Source organism: Frieseomelitta varia, unplaced genomic scaffold (assembly GCF_011392965.1).
Source record: "Frieseomelitta varia isolate USP_RPSP 00005682 unplaced genomic scaffold, Fvar_1.2 scaffold_89, whole genome shotgun sequence".
Classification (NCBI taxonomy): domain Eukaryota; kingdom Metazoa; phylum Arthropoda; class Insecta; order Hymenoptera; family Apidae; genus Frieseomelitta; species Frieseomelitta varia.
In genome coordinates this window covers 303,154-320,358 of record NW_025110689.1, presented here as the reverse complement: position 1 = coordinate 320,358, position 17,205 = coordinate 303,154, and the positions used below count along the sequence as shown (strand labels likewise).

The window sequence follows — 17,205 nt, the reverse complement described above, 5'->3', positions numbered from 1 at the left end:
AAAAAAAAAAAAAAAAAAAGAAGGAAAAACAGAAAGAATTCTATGTCGCTTGTAATTATAAAGTTAAATTTTAACAAGCGGCTCGCAACTTTGCACACTTTAGGTAGAAAATAAATGTCGCGTAGTTCGGTACACTTAAAACGTGTAATATTACGCATTGCGAGAAGGATTCCGCGGGGCGTTATCGCGAAACCTCGATAAGATATCGATTCCGTTCCGCGGTAATAACGCCAGAATTACTGTTTCAACACCTTGATAATAAGACCGTGCGATTCAGCCAACCAATCGCGTGGTTATGGCGTTTTACGCGACCAGGTTCCCCATAATTTCGCTGCGAGACTTTTTTTTTTCGCGTAGCTTTCCTCGCGACACTGTCCGCTTGCACGAAACTGCATCGTGCGCGAAACGTGCGATATATTTGCAACCGTAAACAACGCTTAGAATTGGAAGTCGGAATAATGTTCTGCCGCTGCGATTTCCAGACTTTCTCCTTCGTGTTTTGCGCGCCAGTTTTTGGAGCAAAACGAGCAGATCTGTGTCACACGTACGTTTAATACACGCGCGATGATTAGTGACGTTACAGTAGCCTCGTGTGAATATTAATTTATACATTCTGCCTTGTTTAAACGTCACTTCTTCAAATATTATTTCTCTTATTTATTATATCTTTTAATTATTATTTATTTATTTATTTATTATATTATTATTTATATTATATTACATTATTTATTATAATTGTTTTAAATATTATTTTATACAACAAATATTACTTATTTATTAGTTTTTGCTAGTCTTTTGATTATTCTAAATTTAAATTAATTTTGTCTTCCAAATGTCTTCTAATTTGTCGAATTTTCTGACAAAACTGCAATCCAAACCGCGATTTCGTTGATTCTCGAGATGAAAAAAAATTCTCGAAGTACCTAATTCCAACTGAAAGATAATTCTTGAAACGAAACGGCTGGAATTCCCCTCCGAAACTTGAAGCTAGAAACGCAGAATTATTTAATAACCGAAACGAATTATTAGTTGGCGCTCGGATTAGCATAGTGTAAGTTTGTTCACTACCAGAGCAGCCACGTGTTTATCGTCTCGTCGCGAAGGTAATTATAATTCAACGCAGTGACGCCAATTAATGTGAAATTGCTTTATAGAACAATTTCGCGGAATAACGTCAACCCGTGCATGTAATTGGATTTAATTTATACAAGTAGTGACGTTCTACTTTTTTCCCGCGAATGTCACGTATAGTTATAGTCTGTCGAAGCGAGCTAAATCGATTGAACGACAAGAGTAACACTTGCACTGTCGCTTGAAAATATACGGACATTTTTCATTTTTCTGTAAAATGAAAATTTACGATGCGTCACATACATTTCTACTGTTAGGCGAAATTTATTGTCAAATACTAGTTTTAGTGAAAATTTAAAGAAACAAATGATAATTCGGGTTAATTCGTGATGCAGAATGAAATTAATATTTAATATTAAATTATATTTAAAATAAAACGTCCATTGCTGCATACAAAATAAATTGTATTTTAAGAAAAGAAATATATCACGACTTGGTAAACGTGGTTATAGAAGCAGAGAGAAGACGCAACTATTTTTCATCATCATTCGCAACATTGATAATTAGTAGACTATGGTACAGACTAGAATATGCAACACAGACCATATAAAAAAATGTGTTCCAATCCATTTTATCTTCTTTAAAATACATAGATACAAAAATTAACAAAGTGTCCGCGTAGTTTTGATCGGTGCATTGATAAACAGCGTAAAGCAAAAAACGCGAGTAATAATAAGCAAAGGGCATTCGTCTGGCTGGAAATTTCCAAGGCAAGTGTGTAGTTCGACCAGCGTAGTTTCTCTGATAGCGCCGGCTCTTGTGCGCCATGCGTTATCGAGCGATTTTTTTCCTCCGGTACGGAACATTCGCTCGCGGATAGAAAAAAAAAAAAAAAAAAGAAACGAAAGAAACGACGGAATCAGTTAAGAGGCAAGATAACGACGAAACCGAGAAAAAGAGGGGAGGGAGGAAAGTTATCGGGGGTGAATCGTAAGCGAGCAGGTACGGGCTACGCATGTCAACTGGAGGGCATTCAACTATCGATCGCATAGTTTCAGCCACCCTTCTCTAAGCCGGATCCGACCTTTTCTCCCGACCATCTTCCTCTCCTGCCTCTCTTTTTCTTTCTTTCCATTAGTCGCTTTCGTCCTTTTCCTTTCTTCTTTTTTTTTTCTTTTTCTTTTTTAACGCACTCCGCCACTTCCTGCACGCGAGAAGGGAGGAAATTTGAAGGAAGAATTTTGAACGACATAAGAGAGGGAGGGTGTAACGTTGATGTGAATTTTAGTTCTCTAGCGACTCGATAGTTACACATATTGCTTCGTTTCCATCAATAATAAATACTATGATGAAAGTATCAAATGAATTACTCGTGTACAATTATTCTGTCACAATTAATTATCCCAGATTTTAAATGAGAATAAATAGTTGCAATTGGGTTACGATTCTGATAAAATAAAGAGTTGAATACATTAGATTTATTTTTCAATACAAATAAAGTGTAATATATGAAGATGGAAATGAAATATTATGGACTGAGTTAATATTTTCGCAAACGATTAAAAGAATGGAAGCTACGGTAAAAGTTTGTTTCATCGACTTGACATCGTGATTTTGTATCTTGTTTCATATCTAATTAAAATCGATGCAATGCATTCAATTCGTTCGTGCTTGGCTAGATCAGTGTCCTAATGCTTGTAGCTGAGAGCTGTTCGTTTCTCAAATAGCCACGTAATATCTGCTGTACACGCCACGAGAAATATTTCGAGCACGCCGTGACACATACCCATGATCTTGCAACATCGAGATTCAAGAACAAGAACCCCACATGTGAATCATCACCGATCGTCCCTGTTCTCGATACCATTCTCTCCCTGCGTCACTCTAAGCTCTCTCCTCGAATTCTGACGTACCGAAGAACGCAATTTTCGATTGTTGACGAGAACAATCCGAAACTTCCAGTATTCAGCCAATGAAAATCTCGTCCATTTGCATATATTCCTCGTTTCAATTTTTCAACCGGTAATTATGCCCGATCTTGCTGATTCACGGGATACTGTGCTCCGTTCTGTGTGTGAATGCTTCCTGCTACGAGTCTTGTCTTGTCTATCATTTTGTGAACAGGTGCGTGCTGATAAGGTGAAAAAGAGCACCACTTTTCGAATTGCGTTGTATCCTCGTATATTAACACGTGGACTGCCACACGTGTTCGATATATATATTTCCCCCTTATCTCGCGAATCATAATAGATACGTGTATCACACTGTAACATCTCATTTTGTGCAGTACATTACGTTGTGTCTGAGCATTTTTCTCTTTGACAATCTTATCCAAGTCGCCTCGCTCGCGTTATTGAACGTATTTTTTTTCTGTCTTTCTTTTCATCGACTTTGATCTCACTCCGACCGATGCGATGTCCAACTCGCTTTTCACTAGAGAACGAACATATGTACATATGAACCGTGTTGTAATGCAAAATTGTTGCAGTCTCTCTCTCTCTCTCAGTCTTCTCGCTAGGTAATTTAAGCTTCATTCTGTTTTGTGCAGACATCACGTAACTTGCAGAACTTTTATATTTTCACGCCTCGTTATCTACAAATTAACTTTTTACTCTTACGCTGTAAAGTATAGAATTTCCACCCAGAAACATCGAAGCAGAAGAAATGGGAAAACTTTTGTGATAAATTGCACTTTTATTTGAAAATCATTCAAATTTTTAAATAGACACATCGTTTTATATCTGTAAAATTTTCAAACGAAAGTTACGAATTGGTCCAGTTTTGACCATTTTGTGGCCAATCGTCGCAACGTAATTGCGCCATGTAGGAAATATATCTATAAACCTTAACGAGCCGTGCTCGCGTAAACGGAGAGCAGATCGCGCCGGAAGGAGAAAGCTGAGAGTCGGACTCACGGATAGGCAGGGGACACCCGGACGGAATCGGCGTCGCGCCGGGGCGGAGAGGGTCGTGGAAACCCTTGTATGCGGGCCAGCTGATCGGACGGTGCTTCACGCACGTGTACGCATCGCGTGTGTAGATAATACATGCACGCATACACGTGCACCACGTCCTGGGGAGTAACAGACGATTTGGGGAGCGAAATACACGGCAGCCAAGTGCATTTCGTTAACGGCGCGCCAAGAGTAGTACCGGGCCATTTAAATTTAGCCCTGGTTCCTCTCTCTTTCGCCCTCCGTCCCTCGAGCCTTCGACCCGGTCGCAGGAATTGCCCGCATCCCTCTTGTTTTATGGTTTTTCGACGGGCTTGCTGGGCCCTGCGTTGTCCAATTATCATTGTCCCTTTCTTTTTATTAATTTCGAGCGTGTGTGTATATTTTGTGTCTTCATCGTTGTTGAAAGATAGCGAAGCTAGTGATCGTTTAAGTTTAAGCATCAGGAATTGTATTCCGTTTGAATTTATCAGTGATAACGAATATCGGTACGTTTCGTAAACTATTTCTATGAATTTATATTTTTATAATAACGTCGTATCTGAAATTTCCCTCAAATGCGTGAAAATTTAATAGTCCAAGTTTTCATTAATTTCAACGATTCTTCTCAATCTATAAATACAATGGCAGAAATTCACGTGAGGATGAGTAAAATCGAGTTCTATCAGTCAGACACTGACTGAAGCTGAAAAGATAAGTGGAATTTTACTGGTAATTGGATTTAATTTTGAAAAAAAGTGCAAAAGGTAAAATATTATTGCAATATTTAATACCAAGAGCGAAATTTCGCTAGCGAAATTGCATAGAGATCCATTTAATTGTAATTATTCTCCAGCTATTGATATGAAGTTTCAAACTCTATATGTAGATACATATATTTCGTTTGACAGCAAATCTCACGAATAAAAATTAAAATAATAATCGATACGAATTTTCCAGAGATAATTCACTAAGAAGAATTCTTTGTAAGAAACTATTTGTTCATATTATATTTATGTATATATATAAAACTTATTTATAATATATTATAAATATAAATATATTTATTATATTTATGTATATATATAACTTATTTATAATATATTTATATATATATAATTTATTTATAATATATATAATATAATATTTATAATATTTATTTATAATATATAATATATAATATATATAATATTATATATATATGACGTAATTGGATATACAGGAGTCTCGTAGAGTTCACCTCGACCCAAAATCATACAAAATGTTGACAAAGACGAACTTCATTCAGTAACGCGCAGTCGTGCGAACAATCATAACACGAGCACGTAACGATACGCAGTCGCTCGTCGAAGTCGTAATCTCAACGTACACGCGAGGTGTACAATGATTAAGAAGGAATCCCTGATAAATCTGACTTCTTCTTGCCGCTGTAGCAAGTAGCAAGCTAGAGAGACACGATGGAAGCGTGAACGCGTTGAATTCGTAGAGGAGATGCGCTAGTCGAGCGTTCGCCAGATTGCTCGCGAGGACGGGAATAGAATCGCAACAGGACGGATGGACGGGGCGCTTGCATTCCGTAGATAGCAGGTCTTTTTCTGTTTCGTACGATGCCTAGCATTTCTAAAACGTTTCAACCGGAGGACCAGGTTTGACACGTGCCAGATTTTCGTCCAAATTTAGGACGTGAAAGACGTTTCGACGAAAAGGGAAGTTACATCGGCGTCTCTGTATAATTGATCGAATATCTTCTCTTTCGTCGATATGGAGGTATAAAAAGACGTCGAATCAATCCCATCAGGACGGGTATTCTCCGAAGGTGTCCCGTTTAAATTTTACACTTGGCTCGGGATCTTTTGCCCCCGACGATTCGTCATCGACTATTTTTACTTTTTCAAAAGACATTCGGAAGCTGTTTAACCGTGACGAGATACTGTAGAGTACTTCAGTGGAATCTGAAGGAGATAAACTCTGAACGAGATAAATTTCTATTTCTTTGTAAAAATACGGTCCCTATTCTTACCTAAATTTAGACATTTCTTTGTAGAGAGATACGAGTCAAAGAAATATAAATTTGTATAAATGTCCGTATTGAACTTGGCTGTTCATGGTTCAAATGTCCACACGCACACGGTGGAAAATATAGTGGCCTCGTAACTTATGGCAACTTGTAGAAAGAAATTTAAGAGCGACGAGGATAGAGCGAGGAAGATAACGTGAGAATTCATATATTATACATTTCTATAGTGTTTGAGGTGCAGGGTGAAAGATTAGCCAAAGTGCGCGACGATTGTTCACGCTGAACGTGTTCAATGACGCGTATAATGTCGCGATAAATTCTACGTAAATACCGAGTGCTTCAGGAATTGTTATCAAACATTTTATCGGATCGTTTTCTTTTTTTTTTCTTTTTGTTTTTTTATTCTGCGATATTTTATAGTCGTGCATGGGAAGTTAATTATGAACAACTGTACATAAGTGTACGACGCTTCGAGAATTAATATTAAATGCTCCGCTGAATCGTTTCATATTCCATTTATCTTATGATACGGGTTAGAATCACATGGTGAATTTTTATAAAAAGATAAGGAAAAAAATCTTTCTTCTTTGGAGGAGCTTCATTCTTGAGAAAATCAAATATATGAAAAAAAATTTGTTTGATTACACGTGAATTTGGTTAATTACCGACTGCGTACGAATAAATAACGCGAAGATAGGTAAAGGAATGATTTTGTTTTTCAGTTGTCCTGCAGAAAGAATTGGCTTGATAAATAAACTTAATTTTCTTGGAAACGAAGAAATATACTCGCGTTATTTCTCACGCGTAGAGTAATCTAATCTCGATTGTTAATTTCTTCAATTCAGGCATAGATTTCCGTATAAACGTGCTTTAAAATATTTTATAGTCGTACAATGGACAATTGAATGACCATCATTAGCTTCCATTTATATGTAAATTTCTTGCAGAACGAAAAAATAGAATTCTAATTAGAATAGATCTCATGCGCGTGTGTGTATGCTACGCACGTACACTCCTACTGAAAATTTACTATTTTTGCTTTGCTTTCTGGAGGAAACACGTCGTTGAAAAACAAGAATATTGTAATTATAATTCTCATTTCTAATTATAATTGATTAGTTATAACGAACAGCGTGTTACGAATAATACATTATAGTTGCAGAATCGTACCTAACTTAGTATAATAATCAGTAGTATAAATTTGCAAAGTAATGATGAATTTTGCAATTCTCACACGTATCCAAATTTCTGAACACGTGTAGATATGAGCTACGTTCGTACGGTGTGTCTTGTACCTTACTATGGCACATTTGTTCCAATACCATTCCTTCTTCCGCATCCATTTCAACGATCGAAGCCGCTCGCATCATGCAGAATGCGGATCATGCATTGTCCGCGTGTAACGGAGCTAAATAGGTTAATATGCACATCCGTATCGTGGCTGGCGTTATGTCACCGATGCCAGTCTAATTGAATAGGCCGAGCACTCTAACCGGTGTCTCGAGATTCTTCTAAAACCATCGTCTTCGCTCTCGAACTTCCCTTTTTCCTCGAAGTTGCCGCGAGAAATGATCTGCGCGCGTGCGCAACGTGCATCCCAGCTGAAAAGAAGAAAAATGGTCGATCGATCAGTAAGTGCATTCCCACATTTCGTCCATGGGAGAAAAAAAAAAAAAAAAAGAAAAAAAAGAACGAGAGATATCGTTCGTGCGACGCAAGGCCAAAACGACGCAGTACAAATACGATCTACGTTACCTAACACTTTCACGAGTTGCGAACCTCGTGACAGGAAGGATTCGAGATCGCGTCGAGCTGGAATTCCAATTCGAGCCGACTCGACGTTTAACGGTACGAGCGATTTTCATATCTCGGAGTGTGCCTGTGTAACGAGTATCGAGTAAGAAGTTCCCTGTACGGAGAGAGCTAGACACAGGTAGGTGGAGATAGAGGTGCGTATGTACATAGCGCGTGGTCGACCTTCGTTAAGCGTGTCCCGATCGAACCGTCGAACAAGGTGCTCGCGATAGCGAAACGATCGCGGTGCTGCACGGTTATGGTTGCACTTGGCAGAGACACAGCATTGTCTTTACACGGTAGCGTAACACGGTGTTAATTTGTCAAATTCATTGACAACGATGCGCCTTTCTTTCTGTTATATCTAGAGACACTCTCTCAGTACAATCATTATCAGTGCAATATATATACGTTAATATTTGTTTCTATCGACGATATTCAACCCTCGAACAGTGTTTCAATAGACAAACGAATGTGATAATTAATGATAATTTAAATGATAATAACATGACGATATGACGATAAACATAAATGATAATTTATATTATCATGAAAAATATTCGCTTTGCCAAATTTGAATAAAGAATCTTAGACAATTCGAACGTTCGAATTTAATTCGTGAACGAGTTATAGATATTCCCAGTGACGAGCGTATCAACAAGTGGTTAAAGTAAGTGTCCGCCTAAAATTCATCGGTACAACGATCGATAGCCGATTTCGATCCCTTTCGAAAACTCTTTATCTGACGCTTACGTAACGCGTAGCATCGATTTCATCGCGCGCTACGCGTTTCAGACAGCCTCGAACAATCGATTCTCGCATCGTGTCGTAATACGTTGCGTGTTATGGCTGCCGCGAGTGCGAACGGACGTAGGAAGAGTACTCGCTGAGTCGCCGTTACGCGGCGTATTTTTTCTGTTCTTTTTTTTTTTTTTTTCTAAAATACGATGTTAAATAACATCTGCAAATAACGACGGAGTAAGGTAAATAACGTGTATGATAAATAACGAACGATAGATGACGATTCGAAGTAGTAGTTTTAAATGTATAAAAATGAAGAAAACGATTTTTTTAATTTTAACGTTGAAGAGTGAGTTTGTTCTTTCTTTCTATTTTTTTTTTTTTTTTTTCTAAATAAACTGTGACACGTCTTCTCGATATATCTCTCGAAGCTGATAGGAGGATACCTGCCCGCGTTGATTTCCCCGAAACGGAGGAGATGATAACTTTTCCGCGACAGTAGCGCCTGATTTATTGCCTGAGTTTAACGGCATTCGAGATCGTTTTACGATCGATTTTATATACATTTACAACATTTCTATTGCCGTTGAATTTAACGATATTCGACACCGTGATTATTTACGGCCTATGAAAACATCTAGTAATTGCATAGATATGGTGTTGTGGTGTTTGAACGTTTGTTAGAACAGAGAACCATAACAGTTCGAGCGTTGCAACGATTGTCTGTTTCAGCGAAAGGTATAAACATTCGATGGATATTTGATAGAGGATGGCGACAGTAATAGAGCGATTTTCGTTAGGCAAACGTCCAACGTTTCGCGGGCCTAGTTTCGAACGAAACGGATGAGCCAAAGGAAACGCGAGAGGTCGATGCACGTTTAAACTTTTGCTTCCCTGACACGGTACGGATATACCGCTATTCGGTCCAAGTTGCAAGACAGCCGCTAGCTTCTACTCTGTAGTAGTACTCCTGTAGTATTAAGTCGCCATCAATGTTCCCGCCGTTTTAAGCCGCTCGCGATTCAACGTTATTCTTCGTCCGACGTGGGCAACCATTGTTTCGCGATATTAACACGAGATGTGTATCGTCGTGTGTAAAAGAAATTGTTCAATTAATACGGACGGGAAGAATTCAACCGACGAAAAATCAGTTTCTGCTTACAAGCATTTCTCAGACGGATAGGAGCGAGATTGGTCGAAGATCGCAGAGACTGTCAAGGTCACGGTCAGAAGGGAATGCCACGAGGAGATTTTGCTTAATAAAAATTTAACATGTACGTTGGTTTTCAAAATTTTTCTATCTCAGTAGTAGAAATATATTAACAACAAATAACTTGAGATACATTCTTTTATGAAAGTAAATAATATAAAATCAAGACAGAAGATACGAGTCTATACGTGATTATATTTATTTAGCAATGAAATCAGCAGTTTATGAGGGAAAAAGAAGAACTCAGTCTCTCGTATGAAACAGTCCTCCAACGCGGCGTACATAACTTCAGCTGAATTCAATTCAGGTTAAATTACACACGTACACGCCAGTTACGGCAGGTTAGTAATCGGCAGAAATATCTGGTATGAAGAGCGAATCGTTATGTGGCATCGCGTCACGGAGTTTCGTTTTCGCGTTTGATTTCGCGCGGGTGACCAAACTCTGCCGCCCGGAACCGGTTTCCCTCGACGAGCCTAACGTCCGGCGGCATTAACTACCGCGCTTTTGGATCGTGCGCCTCGTAAGTACATAAGTACGTGACGAACGTTCGCCGCGTCGCTACACCTTTTTCTTGTGAAACTGATTGCCGTATAACTCGCGACATTCCCGCGAATGTGAAAAAGACAATTATCAATCAGTATAAATATCGTATCTTTTCAACTTTTGACGATAATTAAAATTGGACTTTTTTAACATACACACGCGCATATATATTTATGTATTCAGACTGCAAAGTGATCTTGGAAATGTAAAGAAATTGATTCACAGGTTAATTAACTTTTTATTGCATCATTATATGATATATAATAATTATAATATATATAATATATATAATATTATATAATATATTATATTATATTATAATAGAAACAGAGTTCGATATTTGAAAAATTCGTTTTGGTTTCAACCACGATGCAAAGCTTGAACTTAAAAATTTCACTTGCTAATCTCCCTGTCAGTTTCTTACGAGGCGGGTGCGCAAGTTCTAAAAACGCAATACTCGCGTTTTAGAACTCGGGTTTACCTCTCCATCACGCGAAACTACGTCGGCTTGACTTTTTGCCAAACGACTCTGCCTTGCGACACGTCGTTCCGATAAAATTTCTCGACGCTTTCTCCTTCAACGCGGAATCTTCTTCCAAGTTTCGTTAAAGCACCTACGCGTACATAACCAACAAACGTGCAAACACTTGTCTAACTTTAGAAACGCGAGCTTTAATTCTCGAGAGTTGACGATATTCTGACGAATTTCTTCTGTGCATTTTACAGATCTCGGTTTCGTTCGGTATCCATTCGTAGTCCCCATCTTCACTAAAATATTCTAACCTGGAAATGTTAAACAATACGAGAGGATATTAAAAATTAATATATAGTATGTAGTATATTAATATATAGTACATAGTATATTATAGTATAGTATAGTATAGTATAGTATAGTGTAGTATACATAGTATATTATAATATAGTATAGTATAAATAGTATATTATAGTATGGTATAGTGTAGTATACATAGTATATTATAGTATAGTATAGTATAAATAGTATATTATAGTATAGTATAGTGTAGTATACATAGTATATTATAGTATAGTATACATAGTATATTATAGTATAGTATACACAGTATATATAGTATATTATAGTATAGTATACATAGTATATTATAGTATAGTATACACAGTATGTATAGTACATTATAAATACATAGTATATTAAAAATTTGCATGCGACGTAAAAATTTTGTTTCCTACATATTGCAAGCGAAAAGTGTGCCAGATCTCTTGGACGGAAGTGTACGTTAAAAAACGTGCACGAGTACTTTCGCGAGTCACTGTACATAGACACAGAGTTTGCACATTTCGATCGTTTGAGCACCAGGAGGAAGAATCGGAAAAGCTGAAAAAGAAAATGAAAATGAAAAAGGGAATTGGAGAAAGAGAGAGAAAGAGAGATTATTGCCGTGTCGGCTGCGGCAATAGGGAAGTGTCGCTCGCGCAACGACCGTCCCGAATATATACGCGTTGAGGATATTTTCGATTCGAGCCGATTGCACAACTCTCTCAGCTCAACAAGCACGCGCGCATGCTTCTCTGCGTACAGGCGGTTATTCAACGGCGGCGTACGTATGTTGTATGTACGTGCTTCGGCTGGTCTTGCTTCTGCGTCGTAATTAACGTCTCTGTCTCTTTAGCCGTCGGCTTCTAAATTATCGTTCGTACCGGCTAGAAAATTACGGCTCGTTTGGATAACCTTGAATCGAAAGGCCTACGCGATACGCGAAGGCGCGAAGTTGCCGTGCAAATACACGTATGTACCGATAAACAGCGAATGTGCAGCGAATTTACAATTCCTCCAGGTGGAAAAATAGATTGCCAGTTCGATAAGAGCGGATGGTAACTATCGAAAGAAGCGCTTGGATGTACGTATGGTTGGCCAACTCGCGATGAGCGACGCTCGAACGCGCGTTAATCTCGAAACAAGCCGGAAAGAATTGGGCAACGCGGTGGATTTTTATCTTATTTGTTGTCTAGCAATAAGTATGTCGTAGTCAGCGACAAAGTCAAATTGGTTGCCTATTATTACCTCGTTTCGTCAAGCACCTGCGTTTCTTACCAACGTAGCACGTTTCGAGCTCCTCGTTCTTCGTCTTCGTCTTCCTTCTCGTCTTTTATTCGGGCGCGTTGCAACTGCGAAAGAATTACGTAACAGCGTACACTTGACGGAGCAAGATATTCGATTGTGAAGAGGACGGGAACGAGCGTCGAGAGTAGACGATGGATTTTCCTTTTGAGCGCTTTTCCTTGAGCTCAGCTCTCGGATCGAAGGGCGAGAGGTACCGATTTTTCCGTCTTCACGACTTAAATCGGCCGAGACATTCATTCGCGTCTCTCATTTACGCAAATTCAAATTACATTCAATGGATGGGAATTTTTGAAGTGTATGAAAACATCGATCGTTTCGAGAGAAAAACCTTCTGATTTTCCAATTTCGTTGATATCAAGGGCCAATTGATAGTGTATAAAATGTTGCGATAAAGTATTACATATGAAGAGCGAAAAGGAAAGAAAAATATTAAAAAAAATAACAAGTTGATAAAGAATGGGAGGAATATATAATATAAGGGACGGATAAAGTTAGAGAAGACATTAATATATATGAAGTTAACTCTAACGTGTAAGTAAATTAAAAATTATTTCTATAAAAATAGTGGAAGATTTTTCTTTTCCTATTTTACATATTATCGTTACACGTACTATGATCAATACTTTTAAGTAGAATTACCCTTTATCTGGTTGTACTACTAGATACTATATTATATACTATGTATATTATTTATTACTATATTGCTATATTATATACTTATATATTATTATTGTATAAAATTATACATACTTAGGGATGTGCGAGAACCCGAAAATATCGGGTACCCGATGGTCGGGACGAGTCGGGTTCCCGAAAATTTCGAGATTCCCGAAAGAATCGGATTTCCCGAAAAAGTCGAGATTCCCAAAAATTTCGAGAACCCGGCTACCATTTCTCGAACTACTCTACAATGCTGTATAGCAGTCTACGAAATATGTAAATACACAGTTCAATTTCTTCTGCCAGTGAAATGATTGGAAACACGGTTTCTAAGAACCGTGTGACCTGATGTAAACGAACGTGTGACTGCGTGCTTAGTCCTTGGATATTATGTACGCTGCTGAACAGTATCGCGGGGAAACTCGAGGAGGTCAGACGTATATTTCAAAATCTGTGTGAATTTAATGAAGATTGAAAATCTTTAAAAACAATGTCGAGTGATAGCGAGAGTAAAGTTGTGGTAGCAGGAAGTAGTGCAGAAGATATCGTGCAAAGGAAGAAGGTAAAGTAAAGCTCTGTTTGGGAACATTTTTAAGAAAAAGATGATACAAAGGCGGAATGCACTCATTGTCGCCGTGAATTTAAAACTAAGTTTGCAAATACCACTGGTTTATTACGCCATTTGAAGCACATGCACCCAAACATAAGTATATACGTACTAGAAAAGAAACTGAATCGATATAAAATTTCTCACATGTACAAAATGATACGCGAAAGATTATTGAACCAAAAGATATAACAAAAGGAATTTCTCGAATGATGGTTCTAGATTCTGCGACCTTTCGATATAGTTGAAGACGTGGGCTTCAACGAATTATTTAAGCATGTTCCCAACTCTTTCGGGAATCCCGATTCTTTCGAGTTTACGATATTTCGGGTTCTCGCACACCTCTAATACTTGTATATATATATAATATATAATAGAAATAACATATCGTAATACTATTATTTCTATATTATTTCTATGTATAATATAGTAATACTATATTATATTATATAATATACATTATATATTATTATTATTTCTATATTATTATTATTATTATTATTTCTATATTATTTCTATATTATTATTATTATTTCTATATTATTTCTATATTATTTCTATATTGTTATTATTATTTCTATATTATTTCTATATTATTTCTATATTATTATTATTATTATTTCTTTACTATATTACATGTAAGTGTGTATAATTTTATACAATATACAAATATAGCTAGCCATATTGCGCACATATTTTATATAAGTTGTACATATCTAAATCCAAGTATACATCAAATTTTACAAGTAATTAATACATATTACATACTTTTCATCGCTATATGATATGTCATGTTGTAGCAGTACAATCGTATAGCAGGTGATTCTGCATATACTTACACATATTACTATTTTTACGTTTTAAAAGTTATTTTATTGCCACGTTAAATGTACCAAAGTGTTAACAAAAATTCCTCGTGGATGAAGACAAGAACATGGTAGTTCACTTTGCCGGTTCAAACTATGCGCGTTTCGATGCTATCTCCGAGAGAGAAGCCTGGAAAGCCGCAGAACCTTGTCTGAGAGAGAGAGAGAGAGAGAGAGGGGGGGGATGAACACCATGAGGTGTTCGTGTTGCCGTGGCGCGATTCTCGGCGTTTCCTCGTTCGGTTTGTTTCGGTTTGCGGTTAACGGCTGGCAGTGTCGCGTTCTCTGTAAGCCCAGGTAACAAGGTGGACTTTTTCGAAACGGCGAAACCGCGCCGTTTGATCCACGTGTCCAGCAACCAGGTGGGGGCAGTTTGGCTTTCGTGCCGCTACTTACGACACTGTGCAACGCGATCTCGGAGAACCGCACGCGAGCGGTTCGTTTTCTTTTTTCCTTCACCTCCAACGTCCACGGGATATAATATCCTCCGGCTCGTAACTTCACGCGCTCGTCTAGCGTTACCGCGCGTGGATGTACCCGCTCACACGCCTAACATCGCACCCGATCGACCAACCGTGCTTCTCTACAGGTCGGACAAGTCGACCGGTTTCCTACCGATAAGACAAATATCAGACAGACTTCCCTTCCCCGCGACGAACATCGTTATTATTATCGTTAGGATAGATTGATTCAATTAGTCGAAGTTCATTTAGCCGGGGGTTAAATCGACGAACTTCGTGTTCTATTAATCTCAAGAAGAGATTACATAAGTAAGTAGGTGGATTCTATGGTACGTTTGAAAAACGATCTTTGCTATCGTTACTCTCTGGTGTTCTTAATTTGCTTGTTTAGTTACGTCTGACGATGACTGGTTTAATTCCGCTGCGTCTGTTGATCGTTCTCCTTCCTGTCGGTTTGAAGTCTTTGCCAATATTCAGATGATTTTCAATGAAGAAACGCGTAGAAGTATGTATGTTTATTTGTTGAGAACGTTGATCGTATATTTGCGCAATTGAAAAATTGTTAAAAAACGGAGTAAAATAATGTTCATGTTATCGTGTGTTTTTCTTGTGTACGTCGTTTTTCTATCGTGTATGCCAAGTTATAAATTTTATTATCACAATTTATATTTTGTCAGCTACGAACGAACGTATGAAATTTCACTTACGCGTCTGATTGAACGAACCTCTGCCAATTGAACTACTTCTAATGGTAGTAGCGAGTAAACAATTAATCTCTACCATCATAGTGTTTGTCTCGTATAAATGATTATATTACAAAATGCCCCGCTAATACTAACACTTACAATTTTTAATCTAAATCGACATTTTTCTCTCTGTTTCAGGATACATAAGTTGCAATGCCAGCACGCTGCAATCGCTCGCGCAACTACACGGTGAGTGAAAACTGCCAGTTGGTTTCCTTTTTCTCTCCTCCCCGTCTCTTCTGTTTCTTCTCTTCTTTCCCTCTGTTCTCGCCGTTTCTCGAACGTTTCGTTGATACCCGGCGGTGGCGGTCGCGGTACGCTACGCCGCAGGAAGATTCTCTCGAGAAAGAGAGGCCCAGAGCCCAGGCCAGTGGGTACGCTCAATTAAAATTTACGCTTGCGCAACGCCTTTGCAACAGGCTTGTATACACTTTTCTGACGGCAATCAAGGAAACGCAGCCCTCCTCCGCAGCGACGCACGTTTCCTCTTTCTTCGTTGCAATTGCTGGAAAAGGACTGGCTGCAAGCCTGTACTTACTCTTCCTCCTCGTCCAGGAATATCCGTTTCTTCTTCTTGATTTTCCCCCTCCTGGTCGTTTGTCCCTTAATTCTCGGACAGTGGACAGTTCAGTTTTACGTTTACAGGCACAACGGTCGATTCAGTTGTTTCAGCATGTTTCTGTTGGTAAATTTTCGCGTCGGTTACTTCTCTTCTTTATTAAAATTAATTATTAATTAAAGGGGAAAACGTCTTTGCGAATGATACAGTAGAATGTTGCTGGTTCGAATCTTGTGTCTTATTAATGTTTCGCAGAGAGACCTCCTTTGCAAATTAAAAATTTAATATTACTTTCTTCGTTAAATCTCGTATTCAACAATATTGCTGAACAATTTTCATGAATCGCAGAATTCGACGATTCCTTTAGATTTCTATTTATGTTATATATGAATATAAATATATTTATAAAATATTGTAATATAAATATAAAAATATAATATAATAGAAATCTATATATTTATATTTATAGATATAAATAAATAAATAAATATATATATATAGATATAAATATAAATATAAATATATATAAATATATAAATATAAATATATAGATTTCTATTATATTATATTTTTATATTTATATTACAATATTTTATAAATATATTTATATATAATATAAATATTTTATATTTATATTTATATTGTATTTTTATATTTATATCACAATGAATTGCTATTTGTCAAACATCACGTTGATTAAAAATTTAATTATTGCGCTGTATATCATCTATAAACATTACAGAGCATATTTTTATAATATTTGATAATATTTTAACTCGAATAGTTGCCTGAAAGTCTGTGACTCATTGTATATATATTGAAGCTTGTAAGAAATCCTATCTAAACCAAGGAAGCGAGTCGTGCTCTGATTCACGCGTCATCGAAAAGTTTCC

At 37.4% G+C, this 17,205-nt stretch overlaps 1 protein-coding gene across 2 annotated transcripts in view; it reads left to right on the top strand.

Annotated features, from left to right (window-relative positions):
- Positions 1 to 17,205, top strand: part of LOC122537176 (cytoplasmic polyadenylation element-binding protein 2) — an 85,036-nt gene that overhangs the window by 48,603 nt on the left and 19,228 nt on the right. For both annotated transcript variants that reach the window (XM_043670169.1, XM_043670168.1), the window contains exon 4: positions 15,892 to 15,942. In XM_043670169.1, the coding sequence (XP_043526104.1) occupies positions 15,892 to 15,942 (51 nt within the window). The remainder of the gene's footprint in view (positions 1 to 15,891; positions 15,943 to 17,205) is intronic.